This window comes from Sciurus vulgaris, assembly GCF_902686455.1.
Source record: "Sciurus vulgaris genome assembly, chromosome: X".
In the NCBI taxonomy this organism is placed as follows: Eukaryota; Metazoa; Chordata; class Mammalia; order Rodentia; family Sciuridae; genus Sciurus; species Sciurus vulgaris.
This window is the reverse complement of record NC_136471.1, coordinates 95,554,041-95,569,327: the sequence shown is the minus strand read 5'-3', so window position 1 is coordinate 95,569,327 and position 15,287 is coordinate 95,554,041. Positions and strand designations below refer to the sequence as shown.

Sequence of the window (15,287 nt, the reverse complement as noted above, 5' to 3'; positions counted from 1 at the left end):
TTGGTCCCTAGGACTGAAGGTTGAGGGTTCTAATTGGATGGATCTGAATTGTGACTGGTAGCTCGGTTTGGGTGCCCAGGTTTAGCATTATTTCATTCTGGTTGGCTTTTTAGAATTGGCACAGTTGAGAGTCTCAATGCCAATTGGCCAGCAGGACTGAGAGGACTGGATTCCAATTGGCTCTTCTGACTTGAAGTCGGTAGAGGTGAGGATCACTGCTGCTATTAGGACTGAGGAGTTATGAGAGTAGAAGACCGGGGCGGGGAGGGGAGGTTGCAGTGTGCATGATGTGATCTGCCTGTCATATTATAGTTTCCTTGCATTAGTATTGAGGGTTGGTCTGGGAACTGATTGGTTGTCTGTAAAAACAAAGGCAGAGGTGAGAGGAAAATGCAACGCTGTCCCTCCAGCAAACGTGGAGTTTGTACATCTAAATTATCTCCGCTGCGATTGATGAGGGATCTGGGAAATTGAAACCAAGAATCGTTGCAGATTGGTTACCGGTGGAAAACGCCCACCAACCTTTGCCGGTCCCTGCCTCCACCCCACTCCTGACTTGGTCTCAGCCAACAGCGAAAATGGCACCACGCGCGAGGATGGGACCTGCAGCACACGGAGATCTCCTATTGGTTGGGAGGCGCCTTCCCCGCTTCTCCATTGGCCTGCTCCTTTAGGCGGGGGAGCCGTGAGGGGATGGGCCCGAACTAGGATGGTATCAAGCGAAAGTCAGCCTAGAGAGATCGGGAGCCTGTGGGAAACGGCTGCTAGCTGCTGCAATCGCGCGGCTTCGGTGAGTGCTCTCCGCCCGACTCTCCACTCCATCCCCTAGCTCTCCACCACCTGATGGCCCGCCCTCCGCCTGCCTCGCAGCCTCTTACTCCCCACCCTTGCGCCTGCGCGGGACCCCTGGCTCCCCGCGGTTGTCTGGACGACGGAAGGCCCGCCTTCTTGTTAGGCAGCTGGACTGGTGGGTTCTGGTTCTGATTGGTGGTCTCTGTGTTTGACTCCCCTTTTCCTCTTTAGCACCGCCCGGGAGACCCCAGCCTCCCCTTACTGTAGCGCAGGTTGGCAGCTGTTTCCTGCAGGCTCTAGCTTTCAAACGCTGGGCCTTAAATCCCATGCCCGAGGTTTCCAGGACTCCGGCGGGAGGAAATAGCTTTCCATTCAGTGGTGCAAACATTGGTCCCTGCAATTGACCCTGGCCTGGGTCCTGTGTCTTGCCGTTAAACTGTTAGCCCTACTGGGCGAGTGCTGCATGCTTTTAATCCCAGCGACTCAGGAGGTTGAGACAGGAGGATTGCAAGTTCGAGGCTAGCTTCAGCAATTTATCGATACCCTATCTCAATAAAAGAAAGGGTTGGGGATGTGATTAAGCGCTCCTGGGTTCCCAAATTGTGACCCCTGAAGACTGGGACCAGATCTGGTACCTGTCACCTCCTCTAGACTGTGATCAATGAGGGCTGGGACCAGTAAGGGCCTTGTTCCTGTGTGTCCTTAACAAGATTGTGACCCCTGAGGGCTAAGCCAGAGACCTGTTTCCAATTACTGGAGCTCCCAGAGGGCTGGAAGGAGCTTTCAGTCTTTCTGTGGCCTTATTATAGTCATGTTCTTAAAACAGTAGGCAATTTCATTATTGTTTATCTATAAAATTAGATTATTTATAATCCAGTTTTACAGTCAGTCCATTAACTGGTAAATTCATCTATTTACATTTCTTGTAGTAATAAATTATTTGGATTTAATTTAATTATCTCATTCTGCTTTTTATTTGCCCAGGTCTTTCTGTTCCTTTTTTCTCCTCCCTGTTGATCCACACGTGGCTATTAGCCCACAGAAACATGGCCACCAACACAGGCCCCTTCCACCCATACTGGCCTCGGCACCTGAGGCTGGACAACTTTGTGCCTAATGATCTCCCCACCTGGCATATCCTGGCTGGCCTGTTCTCCGTCTCTGGGGTCCTAGTTGTGACCACATGGCTATTGTCAGGGCGTGCTGCAGTTGCCCCACTGGGGACTTGGAGGCGACTGTCCCTGTGCTGGTTTGCAGTGTGTGCATTCATTCATCTGGTGATTGAAGGTTGGTTCGTTCTCTACCACAAGATCCTCCTTGGAGATCAAGCCTTCTTATCCCAACTCTGTGAGTCCTGAGTTCTTGTGCTATGGGAGGGAACTTCCTGGGCAGGGATTGGCTTAGATGTTTACCCACCCACAACTTCTTCAATTAATTTATTTAAAAAAGTTTATAAAACTTTTGTATTTCAAAAGTCATGGGTCAAGAAACAAAGCCATTTAAATAAGTATGCAGTGAAAATATGCCTTCTCTCCACCAGGTTTCCCCCAAATCTCTTAGGTGCTATTAGTAATTGTTTCTGGGTCTGGGGGTGTAGCTCAGCAGGATGAAGAGAGAAAAATAAAGTGTGTGTACTTTAGTATGTGCAAGGCCCTGGGTTCAATCCCGAACACACACACACACACACACACACACACACACACACACACACACATTGTTTATTTTCCCTTCCTGAGTTTATTTACACATAGGCCTCAGTTTGCTCAATTGTAAAAGGGGGATAATAGTAATTATCCAACTATATGTAAGGGATTTGGAATAGTGGCAATTATTTACTATTATTTTTATTATCATTACCTTTTTATGTAAATTGTAACAAGCTATATATACTTCTGAACTTTGATTTTTGTGTGTGTGTGTTTGTGTGTGTGATAGTGGGGATTGAATCCAGGGGCATTCTACCACTGAGCAATATCCCCAGACCTTTTTATTTTTTCTTTTATTGAAGAGAGGGTCTTGCTAAGTTGCCCAGGCTGGCCTTGAACTTGTGATCTTGTGATCCTCCTGCCTCAGTCTCCAAGTCACGGGATTACAGATATGGACCACTGTGCCCCATTGAACTTTGCTTTTTTAAATGAGGCCAATTCTAGCCAGACATGGTGGCTTGTGCCTATAATCCCGGGACTCAGGAAACTAAGGCAGGAAGATCTCCAGCCTCAGCAATTTAGCAAGGTCCTAGGCAACTTACTGAGACCCTGTCTCAAAATACAAAGGGCTAGGGATGTGACTCAGTGATTAAGCACCTCTGGCTTCAATACCTAGTACCAAAAACAAATAAATTAAATAAACTGAGGTTACTCCTTATCATAAAGAGATTTGTTTGTTTGTTTGTTTTTTGGGGTACCACAGAATTGAACTCAGGGACACTCAACCACTAAGCTACATCCCCCAGCCCTATTTTGTCTTTTATTTAAAGACAGTGTCTCACTGAGTTGCTTAGTGTCTCGCTTTTGTTGAGGCTGACTTTGAACTTGTGATCCTCCTGCCTCAGCCTCCTGAGCTGCAGGGATTACAGGCATATGCCACCACACCAGGCTCATAAAGAGCTTTCAAAGCATAGATGTAACAAATTTATTTGATTTGCACTGTCAATACAATGCATTTCCCTCTAACCTGCTGTCTTGACAATATTCCTTTCTGGTCTCATGAATAAAGCTACTATGAACATTCTAATACATGTCTTTGTGTTGACCAAACTACTTTCATTTCTTTGGGTAAATATGTAGAAGTACAATGGCTGGACCATAATTGTGGTAGGTGTATATATAACTTTATGAAAAACTACCAGGGGCTGGGCATGCAGCTAAATGGTAGTGTGCTTGCCTAGCATATTTGAGACCCTGGGTTCCATCCCCAGCACTGGGGGTGGGGGACAAACTACTAAACTATTTTCAAAAATGGTTGTACCTTTCTGGCACAGTGGTGCATGCCTGTAATCCCAGTGGCTCAGAAGGCTGAGGCAGGAGGATCTCAAGTTCAAGGCCAGCCTCAGCAACTTAGGAAGGCCCTAAGTAACTCAGCGAGATCCTGTCTCTAAATAAAATATAAAAAAGGGTTGGGGATGTGGCTCAGTGTTTAAGTGCCCATGGATTCAATCCCTGGTACCAAAAACAAAATGGTTGTACCATGATCCATTCTGACCAGCAGACTAGGACAGTTCTAGTTCCTCACATCCTCACCACATTTGTTATTGTCAGATATTTCTGAAATTTTAGTTATTCTAATGAATGTGAATGATAACTCATTATGATTTTAATTTGTTTTTCCTTAATAACTAATGAAAGTTTGAGAACCTTGTAGCTGGACACTGTGGCACATACCTGTAGTCCTAGTGATTCTGGAGGCTGAGGTAGGATTATTACAAGTTTGAAGCCAGCCTTAACAATTTAGCAAGACCCTGTGTCAAAATAAAAATAAAAAGGACTGAGGAAACCAGGTGGAGTGGCACATGCCTATAATCCCAGCAGTTTGGGAGGCTGAAGCAGGAGGATTATAAGTTCAAAGCCAGACTCAGCAAATTAATGAGGCCTTAAGCAACTCAGCGAGGCCCTATCTCTAAATAAAATATAAAAAAGGGCTGGGGATATGACTCAGTGGTTAAGCACCCCTTGGTTCAATCCCCAGTACCAAAAAAACAAACTGGGAGTCTAGGGATGTAGGTCAGTGTTTAAGCACCCCTGGGTTCAATTGCCATCAAAAACAAAATAAATAAAAGGGCTAGGAGTGTAGTTCAAAGGTAGAGCACCCCTGGGTTCAATCTCTATTACTGTAAACAACAAAAAAATGTTTGACCACCTTTCATGTTTATTGACCATTTGGAAATCCTCTTTTGTGAAGAACGTTTTCAGGTCTCCTACCTATTTTTACATTAGGCAGTTCTGAGTTTGGGGTTTTTTGTTTTTTTTTTTTTTGGTTTTTTTTTTTTTTTTTTTTTTTTTTTTGCTTTTCTCTGTGCTTGGGGATGGAACCCAAGACCTTGCACATGCGAGGTAAGCATCTACTACTGAGCTACAACCCTAGCCCAGGTAATCTTTTTCTTATTCTCTGTTCATTCTTTCATTCACTCATCTGTTGACCTGCATATGTGCTCTCTCTTGCACACTCTATGCCTCTCTCATTGACTGTTTCACTCACTCCATCATCATTTTATTTTTGGCAGTGCTGGGGATTGAACCCAGGGTTTTGTGCATGCTAAGCAATTGCTCTACCGCTGAACTACATCCCAGCCCCCACTCACTCACTCATCTATCTACATCTGCCTCCTTTTATGCCACAATGCTTTCTTTCTTTTTTTTTTTTTTTTTTTTTTTTTTGGTTCTAGGGATTAAACCCAGAGATGCTACTTATACCTTAAAGCTACCTTTTACTTATTTTGCTTTTTTTAAATTTTGAGACAGGGTCTTGAAAAGTTACCCCAGCGTAGCTTTCAACTTTTGATCTTCCTGCTTCAGTGTCCCTAGCAGCTGGGAATACAGGTGTGGGCTACCATGCCTGGCCAAACCTTCTTGAGTAGCAAACAGTCACAGCAACACTGTTCTATGTCAGACACACACATTATTTTTAAAAAATTTTTATTTGTTCTTTTTAGTTATACATGACAGTAGGTTGTATTTTGACATATACATACATGGAGAATACCTTCCCATTCTTATTGTACATGATGGAAACAATATACACATTATTAAACTTTAGAATCCAAACTGCTACCCCATTTCACAGATGAGGAAACTGAGGCACGGAGAGGTTATGAAGTCTGCCAACTTATAGGGGCCCACAGCTCTCACAAAGGGAAGTTCTTTTTCTTCCTTAATTCTTCATCTGCCTCTTTCTTTTCTTCAGGGAAAGAGTATGCCAAGGGAGACAGCCGATACATCATGTAAGTGTTTGCCTCTGTCAGTAGAACCCTGCATTGATTTGGGGTGGTGGTGAGTCAGAGAGCTTTAATAGAGTGCCCTGTGCACAGATCACACTAATTCCAATGTCCCTCCATCCTTTCTCCTGCAGTGGTGACAACTTCACTGTGTGTATGGAAACCATCACGGCTTGCCTGTGGGGACCACTCAGCCTATGGGTAGTGATTGCCTTTCTCCGCCAGCAACCCCTCCGCTTTGTTCTACAGCTCGTGGTCTCTGTGGGTGAGGCATTGGGCACTAGAGGGATTGGTGGGGGAATCCACAGACATAGGTGTACCCCTGTGGGTAGTTATCTTTCTTGATTATGTCCATCCAGAAGCAAGTAAGCCTGAGTGACCAGCTCCCTGAAGTACTGAAACAACCATTCCCCCCTCTGAGCTTGCAACTCAATTTCTCTTCTTCCTACATCACAGAGTCCCCTGTGAAAGTTATATGTGTTATCCTATGCTTTCAAGAAGCCCCTGGATCCTCCAGGATCAGGATTCTGAGTTCTCTTATCTAAGATTGAGTCTCCTTGTTATTGTTTTTTGTTTGTTTCTTTGTTGGTTGGTTAGTTTTTGGGGGGTTTTATTGCTTTTGTTTTTGTTTTGTTTCTTTGTTTTTTGGTACCAGGGATTTAACCCAGGGTCACTTAACCACTGAGCCACATCCCCAGCACCTTTTTGTATTTTGTTGAGAGACAGGATCTCACCAAGGTGCTAGGGCCTCACTAAGTTGCTGAGACTGGCTTTGAACTTGTGATCCTCCTGCTTCAGCCTCCCGAGCCTCTGGGATTGCAGGCATGCACCACCGTGCCCAGCTAGTCTTCTTGTATTCTTAAATTGTTAGCTTTCTTTAATTCTGGATATATGAGTTCTCTTTAGCCCTGGAATCTAAGCTGTCTTGAATTTTAGGATTTTGAACTTCCTTCAATTCTGGAGATATAAGCTCTCCTGAGTTCAGAAATTCTCAGTGCTAGTTGGGCACAATGGTACACACCTGTGATCCCGGCCACCTGGGAGGCTAAGACAGGAGGATCAAAAATTTGAGACCAGACTGGATAACTTAACCAGACCCTGTCTCAAAATAATTATAAAAAATGGACTGGGGATATAGCTCAGTGGTAGAGTACCCCTGGGTTCAATCCCCAGAGCTGCCAAAATGTTCTAAATGCTCTGATGTCTAGAATTTTCATTTTTCCATTTCTCAAATTTTTAGTTCTATGATTTCAGAATTCTTAGCTATCTGAGTTTAGGATCCTAGCTCTGAGACCTTAAAGGATGACTTGGGAAATACCTTGGAAGAGAGTCTGGGTTGGCCTCCTCTTCCTCACAGCGGCTGCTCCTTTCCCCTCCTGCCTCCCACAGGCCAGATCTACGGGGATGTACTATACTTCCTGACAGAGCACCGTGACGGATTCCAGCATGGGGAATTCGGCCACCCGCTCTATTTCTGGTTTTACTTCGTCTTCATGAATGCCCTGTGGCTAGTGCTACCTGCAGTCTTCGTGCTGGATTCCGTGAAGCAGATCACTCATGCCCAGAGAACAGTGGACAGCAAAGTCACAAAAGGCAAGAGCAAGCAGAACTAACAAGCAGGGAACTGGTCTGGAACACTGACTGATGAGGTGTTCTCTACCCACCTTAAGAGTCCATTCCTACTCCCACAGGTTGGAAGGGAAAAGCTTATTGATATGTGACACTCAGACTGATGGGTGGCCACAAAAAGGGCCAGAGATGAGAAAGATAGGGACTGTATAGAACTACTGCCAGGAGCCATTGGGAACAAGACATAAGGCAGGAGGTTCATGATGGTGGCAATTTTTAAAATCAGGAAATAAAAGATCTTAACTTGAATACTGAGAGATCTTTAATTACTAACCCTAGAAATGCCCTATGACTAATCTCTCCTTTACTCACTCATCTGCAGACCCTCATCATCATCACATCGACCTCCCATCTCCGACTTCACAAATTCCCAGCACTGACCTCACATACTCCCATCATTCATCCTAAAGACCCCATAACTCACTACGTGGACTCCCCCCATTAAGACACCCCATCACTCACCCCATAGACCCCATCACCAATTCCATAGTCTCTTCTGCTAATCAGCCTGAACCTCCATAACATAATGCCACAGACTGGGTGGCTTAAACAACAGAAATTTATTTTCTCACTTCTGGAGCTAGTCAAGGTGTCGATAGGGTTGATTTCTTCTGAGAGCTCTTCTTGGCTTGCAGGTGGTTGACTTCTATGTCCCCACATGGTCTTTTCTCTGTGCACTCAAGCTCCTGGTGTCTGTATGTGTGTCCACACTTCATCTTAGGAACCAGTGAGATTGGATTGGCCACCCTAACAGCCTCCTCTAAATTAAAAGCCTTATCTCCAAATACAGTCACATTCTGAGGTACTGGAGTTTAGGGCTTCAACATGTAAATCTGAGGAGGACATGGTTCAGTCTATAACATTCTGATCTCTGTTCTCCCCAAATTCATGTCCTTCTTGCATATAAATTACATTCGCCCATATCCAAGCAGTCCAAAACTCTTTGCCCATTATGGCATTGACTATTTTGGGGGGTGAGGGGATGCTGGGAATGGAACCCAGGGCTTTGCACATGCTAGGCAAGTGCTCTACCACTGAGTTACACCCCCAACCCCTGCATTAACTTTAAATCCCAAGTCTCACCTAAATATCATCTAAATCAAGCATGGGTGAGACCAGAGGTATGACTCATCCTAAGGCAAAAATTCTTCTAGCTGAGAACCTGTGAAACCAGATCAGTTTGCTGTTTCCAAAATGAAATGGTAGGACAGGTATAAGATAGATACTCCCACTCCCAAAAGAAGAAATTGGTAAGAAGAATGAGATCACAGGTCCCAAGTAAATCCAAACCCTAACAAGGCAAATTCCATTAGATTTTAAGGCTTAAGAGTAATCCTCTTTGGCTGGATACTCTGTCCTCTGGCTCACCAGGGTGGGGTCCACACCTTCTGGGCCACCTGGGGCAGCAATGTTGCCCTGTATGCCTGATGCACTACAACCAAATTGGTGGCCCTGCCCTCCAGAATTGAGGAGGGCGCAGTATTACTGTTGGGATCACTCCTCCCTTTTTCTGAAGGGTAATATATGTTTACAGTCAGAAATTTCTATTGTTTTGTCCTGTAGAATCTTAGAAGTCAAACACCCTGCCTTCTTTTTGTCCCATCTCTATTCCCTTTAGTCCCAGCTGCCCCAGTGTTTCTGCTGGTATTGCCCCATCTTTATTCTTGGCTTCTGCTGAGACGGCAAATTAGATCAGTGCAACACACTCATGATTTCTTTTTTTTTTTTTTTTTTTTTTGGTGCTGGGGATCGAACCCAGGGCCTTATGCTTGCAAGGCAAACACTCTACCGACTGAGCTATCTCCCCAGCCCTCATGATTTCTTTATGGAGTAATTTTCCAGCTGCACCCATGATGTTTTCTCCTGAACACTTTTTGATTTTGTAATATTGGATAGGCTGAGAATTTTATGAATATTCACATTTTTGTTCTTTCCTGCCTAACCCTTCCTTTACTTTTCTTTTTTTCTGTACTAGGGATTGAACTCAAGGCTGCTCCACCACTGAAATACATCCCCAGCCCTTTTTATTTTGAAGCAGGGTCTCACTAAGTTGCCCAGGCTGGCCTTGAACTTATGATTCTCCTGCCTCAGCTTCCCAAGTAGCTGAGATGACAGGTGTGTGTCACTGTACCCAGCCTAACACTTCATTTTTCAATTGATTCATCCCATCCCTCTTTTTCTATAAGTAGCAAGGAGAAACCAGGATACAGCTTAATACTTTGCTTAGAAATATCAGCTGCCAGGCACTGTGGCACATTCCTGTAATCCCAGCTACTCAGGAGGCTGAGGAAGGTGAATTGGAAAGTCAAGGTCAGTCTCAGCAAATTAGTGAGGCCTGAAGCAACATAGCAAGATCCTGTCTCAAAAATGAAAAAAAAAATCAAAAAAGGAGGCTGGGGATATAGCTCAGAAGTTAAGCACCCTGGGTTCAATTCCCAGTTTAAAAAAAAAATCTCCTCAGCTAAATATCCAAGTTCATTACAAGTTTTTATCTTTCGCAAAACATTAAAACAAATTCAACCAAGTTTTTGCCTTCCTTCCAGTTCCCAATAACATGTTCCTTGTTATCTGAGGCCTTACCAGAAGCACTTTTAACATCTGCATTTCATTTTTGTTTTGTTTTGCAGTAGTGGGATTAGAACCCAGGACTTCATACATGCTAGAAAAGCGTTGTACTACTGATCTACATCCCGAGCTCTAAATATCCATATTTCTTGAATAGTCTATTCAAGGCAGAAAATAATACCATACACTGGGAAGCTTATAAACAACAAATTTACTTATCACAGTTCTTGAGGTTGGCACAGATATATTCAGTTTCTGGTGAGGGCCCACTTCCTCAGGTGGCACCTTCTTGCTGTATCCACATCTAGTGGAACGGTAGAACTCCAGAACTCTAGTCTCTTCATTTCTTTTTTTTTTTTTTTGGTGGGGGGGGTTCTATGTGTTGGGATTTAACTCAGGGGCACTTTAGCACTGAGCCACAACCCCAACCCTTTTTATTTTGAGACAGGATGTTGCTAGGTTGTTCAGGGCCTCACTAAATTGCTGAGGCTGGCCTCAAACTTGCCATCTTCCTGTCTCAGCATTCCAAATCGCTGAGATTACAGGTGCGCACCACCGCCACCATGCCAGGCTCCTTTTTTATTTTTTATTTTAAAACAGGGTCTCACTAAATTACCCAGACTGGCCTTGAACTTGCAATCCCACTGTCTCAGCCTGCAGAGAAGCTGGGATTACACCATGCACCACCATGCCTGGCATAATCAAGGCTTTTTCTAGCATGTACCTCAACTCTTCAAACCTCTACCCAGTTCCAAAGTTACATTTATGTATATTATATGGGCACCACACTTCCCAGTACCAAAATGTATATTAGTTTACTAGGGCTGTCATAACAAAAATGCCACAGAGCAGGTGGCTGAAACAACAGAAATTTATTTATTTATTTATTTATTTATTTATTTATTTATTTATTTATTTTATTTTTTGGTACTAGAAATTGAACCCAGGGGTACTTTACCACTGAACTACATCCCCAGACTCTTTTATCTCCACTAAGTTGCTTAGTTACTTAGGGCCTTGCTAAATTGCTGAGTATGGTATTGAATTTGCAATTCCCCAACTCAGCCTCCTGAGTCACTGAGATTACATGCCTAGCTTATTTATTTTTTTAAGTGAGCGTCAACTTTGTTTTATTTTATTTATTGTAGTGCTGGGGATCACACATACTAGTCAGGCACTGTACCACTGTGCTACATCTCCACCCCAGAAATTATATTTATTTATTTATCCATTTATTTATTTAGGTACTGGGGATTGAACGCAGGACACTTAACCTGTGAGCAACATCACCATCCCTTTTTATTTTTTATTTTGAGACAGGGTTTCACTTAGTTGCTCAGGGCCTTCATAAGTTGCTGAGCCTGGTCTTGAACTTGGTATCCTCCTACCTCAGCCTCTTTGCTGGGTTTGCAAGTGTGCATCACCATGCCTGGTTCAGAGATTTATTTTATCACAGTCTGGAGATTAGAAGTTCCAAGTTCAAGGTGTCAACACATTTAATTTCTCATAAGAGCTTTCTCCTTGGCTGGTAGATAGCCACTTTATTACTGTGTCTCTATGGATTCTTCCCTCTGCCTGTTCATGTTTTTATCCTACCCTCTTCCTCTAGGGATAATAGTCCAGTTGGGTTGGGGCCCACCCTACCATTGTCATTTTAACTTAATCACCTCTTTAAAAGCCCTATCTCCAAATATAGTCACATTTTGAGGTACTTGGGTGTAGGGCTTCAATATCAACTTAATTTTTCAAGAATGTAATTCAACTCATAACACCCCTCTGTGTTCACCCCTCTAACTTCCCAATAAAGTCCTGTCTTAGTCAGCTGGTGCTTCCATAACACAATGCCAAAGACCAGGTGGCTTAACAGAAATTTATTTTCTTACAGTTCTGGAGACTTGAAGTTCCAAGATTAAGGTGTCATCAGGTTTGGTTTCTCTCTTGCTTGTAGATGGCTGCTTTCCTGTGGTGTCCTCATATGGCCTTTTCTCTGTGTGCTTACACCTCTGCTGTCTCCTCTTTTATAAGAACACTAGTCCTGCCAGGCACAGTGGCACATGCCTGTAATCCCAGCAGCTTGGGAGGCTGAGGCAGGAGGACCTTGAATTCAAAGGCAGCCTCAGCAAATTAGTGAGGCCCTAAGCAACTCAGTGAGACCCCTCTCTAAATTAAAAAAAAAAAAAAGACTGGGTGCTGGCGATATAGCCCATCACGTACAGTGCCTGACTCCCATGCTGGAGGCCCAGATTCGAGTCCCCAGCACTGTGGGATTGCGGAAATAACAAACAAACAAAAAAAAGACTGGGATGTGGCTCAGTGGTTGAGTGCTCCTGGGTTCAATTCCCCAGTACCCTGAAAAAAAATTCCTGTATAGAATAGGTAGGCACATTTATAGAGACAGAAAGTAGATTATTAATGGTCGCCTAGGGCTAGACGGGGTTGGGTGGAGGCAGGGAGAATAGAAAGGGACTGGTGGTTATAGATTTATTTTTGGGGTGATAAAAATGTTTGAAATTGAGACTGTAGCTGGGCACAGTGGTGCACACCTGTAATTCTAACAACTAGGGAGGCTGAAATAGGAGGATTGCAAGTTCAAAGCCAGCCTCAGCAATTTAGCGAGGCCTCAAGCAACTTAGCATGACCCTGTCTCAAAATAAAAGAGAAAAAGGGGGACTGGGATGTGGTAGTGGTTAATCGCCCCTGGGTTCAATCCCTGGTGAAAGAAAGAAAGGAAGGAAGGAAGAAAAGAAAGAAAATTCGATTGTAGTGGTGGATGCACAACTAACCATCAATAAACAATATACATTTTTTCATTACATCCCCAGCCCTTTTTTAAATTTATTTTTATTGTAAATGAATGGGATACATGTTGTTTCTGTTTATACATGAAGTAAAGGCATACCATTTGTGTAATCATCCATTTACATAGGGTAATGGTGTTTGATTCATTCTGTTATTTTTTCCTTCCCCCCCACCCCTCCCACCACTCTTTTCCCTCTATACAGTCCCTCCTTCCTCCATTCTTGCCCCCCTCCCACCCCCCATTATGTGTCATCATCCGCTTATCAGCGAGATCATTCGTCCTTTGGTTTTTTGAGATTGGCTTATCTCACTTAGCATGATATTCTCCAATTTCACCCATTTGCCTGCAAATGCCATAATTTTATTATTCTTTATGCCCAGCCCTTTTTATTTTTTATTTTGAGACAGGGTCTCACCATGTTGCTTAGGGCCTAAGTTGCTGAGGCTAGCCTCCAATTTGCAATCCTCTTGCCTCAGCCTCTGAAGTTGCTGGGATTACAGGCATGTGCCACTGCACCCTGCAACAGTATATTTTAAATGGAAAAAGAAAAAGAACACTAGTTGTATTGGACTAGTGCCCTGCCATTATGACCTCATTTAACTTTAATTACCTTCTTAAAGATTCTATCTCAAATACAAGCACTTTGGATGGTAGTGTTTCAACATAAGAATTTACTTTGGAGGGTACACAATTAAGTCCATAATATTCTTTATCACTGACTCCCCACAGATCTCCTGGGTGCCACATCCCACACCTCACTTGCCCCCCAGAATTCAGCCTTTTGACTCCTGATAAATCATCCCACAAACACCCTATCATTCACTCCACAGCCCCTCTGACCATGATCCACACCACATTCCCAACAGCTGACCCCATAGACCTCCATCATTCATGCACCATATTCCCTATCAGTTACCCTGTACACCATCACTCAACCCATAGTCCCCTATCACTCACCCTAAAGTCTCCTACACTCACACAGAAAACAATATGTTACTGCATAAACTGCTATCACTCACTTTACCAACCCCATCACTGACATCACAGTGACATCACTCATCCTCCAGATCCCTTATCAATCACCCTATAGACTCTCCATAACTCATCATTTTTGGGCAGGTATCAGGGATTGAAACCAGGGCACTTTACCACTGAGCTACATCTCAAGCCCTTTTTATTTTGAGACAGGATGTCACTAAGTTGCTTAGGGCCTCACTACTTTGCTGAGGCTGGTTGAAACTTGTGATCCTCCTTCCTCAGTCTCCCAAATCACTGGGATTACAGCATGAGCCACCATGCCTGGCCCCATAATTCATCTTGCAGAACCCATATCTCATATCACAGACCACCCCACCATTCAACCTTCAGATTCCATCACTCATCCCACAGGCCTCTTATCATTCACCATTCATGGTATATAACCCATTACTCACCAACAGATGCCACTAATCACCCCCACAGGCCCCTGTTACTTACCCTACAGACCACCTTTTACACACCCAGAGTCCCTTCATTCCCCCTACAAATCTCCCATCATTCTCCCTACAGATTACCTATTATTCACTCCATAGATACCCCACCCTCACCCTATGGAACTCTTCCTCACTCACTCTGAAGACCCCATCCCTTATTCCATACTCTATCCTTGAGCAATTGATTGCTTGAGGAATTTTGAAGAGATGACAAAGAATGAATAATAAAATCACACATTCTTGAATACTGGTTTCAGGTGACCTGTGTAAAGCAGGACTTCAATTCAAACCCTGACTCTCTTCAGGCCTATAGTATAGCTTTGGAGAAATGACTCATTATTAAGGACAAATCCCTGCATAATCTGAACTCATTTACTTCCTCATCTAATATACTATCACTCTATTGTTTACTCTATATAAATTCATGCTGACCTTGCTGTGCCTCAAATTTACCAGGCATAGCCCAACTTTCTGTTCATTGCATTACTATTATCTGTGCAACTTACTACCCTTTGATTTTGAGATTGTTTTTCCCTGGCTTTCGATGTTTTTGTATATAAAATACAACTACTAATAATGATGATTACCTCATACGTTTTTTAATACAGTTTAAATGAATTGATATATGTAGATGGTTTAGCATATAGTTTGTATTTGTTGAATTGAAGAATGAATAAACAAATAAAAGAGAAAGTTCTCCTCAGGACTATGACAAGGGACTCCTTTTTGATCTCCTTGCTTCCAGTATCTTTCTGTCCAAATTTTTCTGCAGTATCAACACTGGAGTGGGCTGGGGTTGTGGCTCAGTGGTAGAGCACTTGCCTAGCATTCGATTCTCAGCACCACATTAAAAAATAAATAAAATAACATTGTGTCCACCTACAGTTAAAATATTTACAAAAATAAATACAAAAATAAAGACTGGAGCATCTGACCATACCTCTGTCTAAAAGCTGTACTCCATGACCTCAGGATCAACTCCCAGCTTGGGGCCAAGGGTTTCCTCATCCCACACTATGATAGCTGAAATGAGAGGCAGGCTGTTCAACTTGTTTTCATCAGCAAATTCAGCATGGGGCTGGGGACATAGCTCAGTGGT

General features: G+C 43.4%; 1 protein-coding gene across 1 annotated transcript; it reads left to right on the top strand.

The window, feature by feature from the left end:
• The first annotated feature begins 368 nt into the window (after positions 1-368).
• On the top strand, positions 369-7,600 carry EBP (EBP cholestenol delta-isomerase). The gene is made up of 5 exons (XM_079123470.1): positions 369-790; positions 1,777-2,139; positions 5,692-5,728; positions 5,857-5,987; positions 7,112-7,600. Exons 2-5 carry the CDS (start codon positions 1,839-1,841, stop codon positions 7,333-7,335), a joined length of 693 nt encoding a protein of 230 aa, XP_078979596.1. The 5' UTR covers positions 369-790; positions 1,777-1,838; the 3' UTR covers positions 7,336-7,600.
• Positions 7,601-15,287: the final 7,687 nt, after the last annotated feature.